General features: G+C 36.2%; 1 protein-coding gene across 2 annotated transcripts; it reads right to left on the bottom strand.

The window, feature by feature from the left end:
* Positions 1–1,431: 1,431 nt before the first annotated feature.
* On the bottom strand, positions 1,432–5,558 carry wdr89 (WD repeat domain 89). Of its 2 annotated transcripts, none has more exons than XM_052573472.1 (3): positions 5,409–5,558; positions 3,756–4,437; positions 1,432–2,736 (listed from the first exon to the last, which is right to left on the bottom strand). In XM_052573472.1, the coding sequence occupies exons 2-3, from the start codon at positions 4,417–4,419 to the stop codon at positions 2,240–2,242; spliced, it is 1,161 nt and encodes a 386-aa protein (XP_052429432.1). In that variant the 5' UTR covers positions 4,420–4,437; positions 5,409–5,558; the 3' UTR covers positions 1,432–2,239. The 2 variants fall into 2 exon arrangements, with proteins under 2 accessions (XP_052429432.1, XP_052429431.1); XM_052573471.1 differs by having other exon boundaries at positions 3,756–4,430; positions 5,409–5,550.
* Between the last annotated feature and the right edge of the window lie 446 nt (positions 5,559–6,004).

Raw genomic sequence — 6,004 nt, 5'->3', positions numbered from 1 at the left:
TACAACGTAGTAAATTACTATATAATAAATATTAAAAACTTGAACACTTTGCCAATACTAAGTTTATTATGAAATCATCTTATAAAGCTATATGTATCGTTAAAAGCACTCAAGAAATAAAAATTAACTGAATAAAAAAACATTCATAGCACTAATACATCTTTATTCAGAATGGCGACAGTCTGGACAGGGAAAAAGAAAAGGAAATAATCAATCTCTTTAGGAATGAAGTTAAACCTGTATAAGAACCCAACCCATATAAGGAGCGTCTCATTCCAAAGAGCACACCTGGCGTGAAATATCTGCACATCGCACGAGCATCAGAATCATATGGCATCTTTTACTCTCAGCTGCGGTTTCATGTGTTTCAGGAAATGAGTGACGAGAACGCGCGCGTAGGCACCCACGTCATTGCGTACACAGGGAACGGCTGATTACGCAACAGATACTCTCTGGGCTTCTGGGGTGTTTCACTGAATTTAAATGAAAATAAAACCTATTTTTGAAACCTATTTATGTTTAATCATAAACAGGGACATGTTAAAGTTAATAAATTACCTTAGTCCAGTGATAAAAAGATAAATCTGCAGATAAATCTCCAATACCATAACTTGTATTAGGGATTGAAAGGCACCAAACTGTAAAAAAAGATGTAGTGGTATTAATGCGTTTTAGAAATCAAATAAATTAACGACAGATGCTTGCTGGGGATTTTATAGTGGCTTCCAATTCAGATAAATGTATGCATTCTTTATTCTATATTTAAGGGCATTTACAAAACACATAGCACCCACAAACACCACGCAGTTGACAGTTTCTCAGTTGTCAAAATTCTGAATTCACATCACTTTCTGCCACATATTATTGAGGGTGGGGCAGTTTCCGATCGATGGAATACGAACTAATGAACAGGGCTGTCCAGTTGTGGCATGTCTTGAATTCAGCATAGTAAACCTCCCCAGGCTTCCATTACATCAGAATTATTAGCTGGACTCTGATCCTCAGTGTTTACACTGAGAGAATCAAACACTGAAAACTGTAGAAGCTACCCTAAGAAGAGTGTGTGACACTGGGGAGCTCAACAATCTCAGAGACAAACCCGCCTGCATGTTTAAAAGTCATATTTGCATTTCAAAGTTCACTCAGTAGGTATTCAAGATCACTAATGAGATTCAACAATAAAAATAAATAAATAAGATTATGATTATGATTATGAAGCTGTAGAATTAATTCTGCAGCTCTTGAGATCGAAAACTATTTCTATTTACAATTTCAGAAGTTCTTGTGGGTAAGTCCATGCTAAGAAGTAACAAAAAACACAAAATGTACATTTCTTGATGGATGATTTTGTAAAAAGCATTTGCTAAGAACAATAACCACCATTTTTGTCCATTAAACCTTTGCATAGAAAGAATGCTGACATGGGGAGAGTATGGTTGCACTTTGCATCATTTATTAGAGAGTGATTCTGACAGTGGTGCTGATGCAGGTACATATAAAAACATTTATGACAAGTTATTTCAGAAAATCCCCATGCATTAAAGGAATAGAAATAAATAAATATATAAGAATTGCTGATAATGTACCCGCCGTCATGCTAGCATGTAGATGAGTTTGTTTCTTCATCGGAACAGATATGGAAAAATGGAGCATTGCATCACTTGCTCACCAATGGATCCTCTGCAGTGAATGGGTGCCATCAGAATAAGAATTCAAACCAAAATCTCTCCAAATCTGTTCTGATTAAGAAACAAACTAATCTACCTCTTGGGTGGCCTGAGGGTGAGTACAATTTAAGATGATTTTAATTTTTGGTTTAACTATTCCTTTAATGTAATACAGCTTCAGTTTGTATTCCTGAAACCCAGAACACAATTTTATCTTTTTTAAGTCACGTGTTTAACCTCAAAAGTGATCTTATGAAACACATTTTTAAAAAAGGTTGCAAACAAAACACAAGAAATGTAATGTTTTACATAAGGGCAACAACTATCACAAAGATGAGTTTATCTGCTGGACAAATCAATGTCATGTAGCAATTTGTTACTTACAATTTAAAACCACAAAACTGTTTAAAATCAGCCAATGTCTATAATAAGCTATATGTTTTATACGGCAGAAGATTCTAATTTAGTCTCCATAAAGTGTTTGCAATTTCTCTGAGATTTCTGTCACATAACCAATTTGTTTCAGTGTCAACTGTCTCTTAGTGAAATCTGAGTTTGTCCTGTGCATGTGATCATGCTAGTTTTGAGCGGTCTTTCTGTACAGCTTGTTTTCTGTGAGCTTTAGTTTTGAGCTGCATGGAGGAGATGCTTTTCAGAGAATCTTTCTTCCCCACACTGATTTCCTCAGCTCCTGCTTTCCACTGCAACAACTGGCCATCTTCTCCACCCGTCAACAGAGACTGACTGATTGCATCCCACTGGAAGCACCTCACTGTAGCTGAATGACCCCCTCTGAGGGATTTAATGAACCTCAGACCACACCCACTGCAGTCCAGGAGGTGGAGCTCTCCATGATTACTCCCTCCCACTAACAGAATACGCTCCTCATCTGACAGCCATGTACCGCCCACAAAGTACTCAAGCGACGCTCCATCGGGGAGCTGGACAAGTGTTCGAGCATCAGCCGAGCTCAGAAGGGTCAGAGTGTCATCACTGTCTGGGCGAGCGACGTCCCATAGGTGGAGCCCTTCGTCATGAGTCAGACAAAGCAGCTGGTCAAGATCTTTGCCTGTTAATAGAAGAAATGAATTACCAGTTTAGGGTTCTGCGGAGTACAGATCTAGTGATGTTTAACATTTTAATTCAAATAGAACTTGAAACTCATATTTGTTACTTGGTAATAATAAGATTTAAACAGTTATTCCATTAAATAGCTAATCTGAATATACACATGCTAACAGGGTTCCCACACATTTTATCCAATTAACAAAGTAAATGTACTTAGAAAAGCCAATTTCTAGTCAATTCAATATTTTACAGCAAAGCATAACTGAAAAACGTATATATTCAATACTGTTATCAGTTTGCCTGTTGTTATTGTTTGATTATATTCATATCAAAATCATTATTATTGTTTGTATTTCCACATATTTACACAAATGTGTCTCATTGATATATATATATATTTTTTTGTGATAAATTTTATGTCATATTTGACAAAAATATACATAAAATAACACATTTTCATATACATTACATAAAAGTGACTGCATAATTTGTAGCAAATTATTTTACAGCAATTACTATTTATTATTAAATGTAACATTTGTTTTTAAGGGCCAGTCATCATAAACACAAACACCTAAGCATAGAGTTAGTAGAAGTATGATATTAGTAGTATGTATTAGAAATTTGCAAAAATAGTCATCAAAGGCATGGTCATCACCAATTAATAGCTAAGCATACGAGGAATAATATTCTTTATGATTATTATGATGATTATATAAACATTTACATGTCATAGAAATGTTTAAAACCTCTTAAGATGCATTTTATAAGCCTGGTCATCACAATTTAATAGCAAAGCATGAAATCTATATAAAAATAATAATTATTATATTTTTAATATTAATATTTAAAAAATGTAAACATGGAAGGCATGGTCATCAAAATGGAAAAATTCTGATATTTTACATGACTAAGGGAACTGTTTTTAGTACACTGTGACATAAAAAAAAAAAAAATACTGCTCAAGTTTTACTCTTATATAGTTTGGATTGCTCAGTCAGGTGTGGTGTTGCTGCCTACCTGTCCAGCAGAGGGAGCTGGCAGAGGAATTGCAGTTACAGGTGGTCACAAGAGCATCATCCTCTCTACCCAGACTCAGATCGAACACGTTCACAAGCCCATCTGTGGCTCCAGAAGCCAAACGATCTGCCTGCTGGGGGTGGAACTTCACCGTAGTTATGTCATCACTGTGTGACTCTGAGTAAACGCCCAGCAGACCGCCCATCTCACCTCCATCCTGAACCATACGGGCATCCCAGAATACCAAAAAACTGTCCTCCCCCACCTGCTCCGTGCCTGCGCACAGCACACGATCACTACAGCTCACATCAAACGAGCAGTACGAATGTGTCGAATCACTACGGAACACCTGGGTGGCATCAGAACCAGGCCGCCGGACGTCCCAGCACCGCAGTGTCCCATCAGCAGAGCCGGTGAACAGCAGGTGAGGTGAGAGATGAGAGAAACGCACTCCACACACAGGAGCTGTATGACCCTGGAAGTCACCCACCAGGCGGAGCGTCTCTCTGCTGTGCAGGTGCACAGAGTGATTGGAGCAGCACACAGCCAGCACATCTGACCCACTGCTGGCACAGGAGAGCTCCAAAATGTACGTGGCATCACTGGGCTGTAGCCTCCTGGCAATGGAGAGAGTCCTAAAGGTGTCCTCCAGAGTGTCCATCATCACCAATTACCCTGGCACCTCAAAAGAAAAGAGCATCATTTCACAGTGACCTAAGTGCAGAGATCCTCTACTGGTGACATATTTGTGTTTTACATGGCAAATGATTGCCTGCTGACTCTCAGAGAATGAAAGCATGGACAATTAAAAAACACAATTGACACAAATTTGGGTCCTGAAGTCAAATCAATTGAGAACCATTGATTTATTGTCCTATTTACTAGACCTAAGAAGTCATTCTTTAGTGACTAGATCAGGGGTTTTCAAGTGCCAAGAACCCCCAAATTGGTAATCCTCAAGCTGTCATCCTAAAATGTAAATGGCATCCATATATTTTTATATGTAAAGCCCCAACTTACAAGGTAAACAAAACCTAGTATTACAAATATGTATGAAATACTATTATTTGAAAAATATTTAGTTCACTACTACTAAATTACATTATTGTATAATTTTCTTCTCATTGTAGTACTGTACGGTTTTATTATTAATTTAAATCAAATTAATATAATTTTTAATTCATATAATTATATTTATTAGTTAAAATTTATACATTTATTTAATGATATACTTTTTTTTCTTTTTAATTGTTTTACTTTAAACTTTTATTTGGCCACCACTTAGAAAACATGAAAACCCCTGGTCTCGATCAAGGATAAATTAATTTTATACAACACACATAAATCATTAGAGATCGCTAAACCTTTATGACTCAAGTTGAAGTCAAAATTGTTTAAAAACAATTATTTCTCCATTATCTGGAAAGTGATGCAGAATTATTGTCATAATCACGGTTATAATTAAAACATGACGGCCAAGAACATGACTTCCTTTGCATATTAAGTGTAAACAAGTTAACCTAACAAATAAGACATAACAACGTACAAATCCCACAGCCCAAAGTACTCAAAATATACTGCTAATTAATAAAAGCTAGTAAAATGTGTAAATATTTTATTTAATCGATACAAATTATTGCACAAAACACTCACATGCGACCGTATTTGACCATACAGGCTTCAGTGTGCACCTCTTTAGCTTCTCCCCGGAAACACAGTGACGCTGAACATTAGTTCCACAACGGGAACGTGTTACGATACACTTGCTTAATTTGCTGTAAAACTAAAAAGAACTGTAATTCATCTAAATTTCTAAATCTGAAACACGACAACAGACACATTATGTATTCGTTTTCATGTCTAACATGAGAAGAGGCAAGAAACAGAAACTATACAGCGCTTTCTCGCCAGTAGATGGCAGTGATTCTCTCTGTATTATAAAATAAGAACTACTCATATCAAACATCGATTTATTTGTTTGTAATAGCATAATATATTTTCACATTTTAAATACGCTGTAAATAACTTCAAAACCAAGTGTATATATGGTACTTTGCCAGAAACCCTTTAAATGACTTGCTTTCAATTTTAACCAAGTACAGCTGTAAATTTGACTCTACTCTTTTCAAAAAATATTCGAGAATGTTAAACAGGAGGAAGTATCTGGGACATTTATATTGGAGAGTTGAAGAGTATAACATAACAAGGGGTATTATTGTGATGAGAATAGATGATGCTTTTTTCCTTTG

Source organism: Carassius gibelio, chromosome B13 (genome assembly GCF_023724105.1).
Source record: "Carassius gibelio isolate Cgi1373 ecotype wild population from Czech Republic chromosome B13, carGib1.2-hapl.c, whole genome shotgun sequence".
NCBI classification, from domain to species: Eukaryota; Metazoa; Chordata; class Actinopteri; order Cypriniformes; family Cyprinidae; genus Carassius; species Carassius gibelio.
This window is presented reverse-complemented; position numbering and strand designations above follow the sequence as displayed.

Coding starts and splice junctions, on each gene's coding strand:
- wdr89 (XM_052573472.1), bottom strand. CDS start 4,419: ATGATGGACACTCTGGAGGACACCTTTAGGACTCTCTCCATTGCCAGG. Junction 2,737..3,755: donor CAGCTCCCTCTGCTGGACAG/GTAGGCAGCAAC, acceptor TTCTATTAACAG/GCAAAGATCTTGACCAGCTG.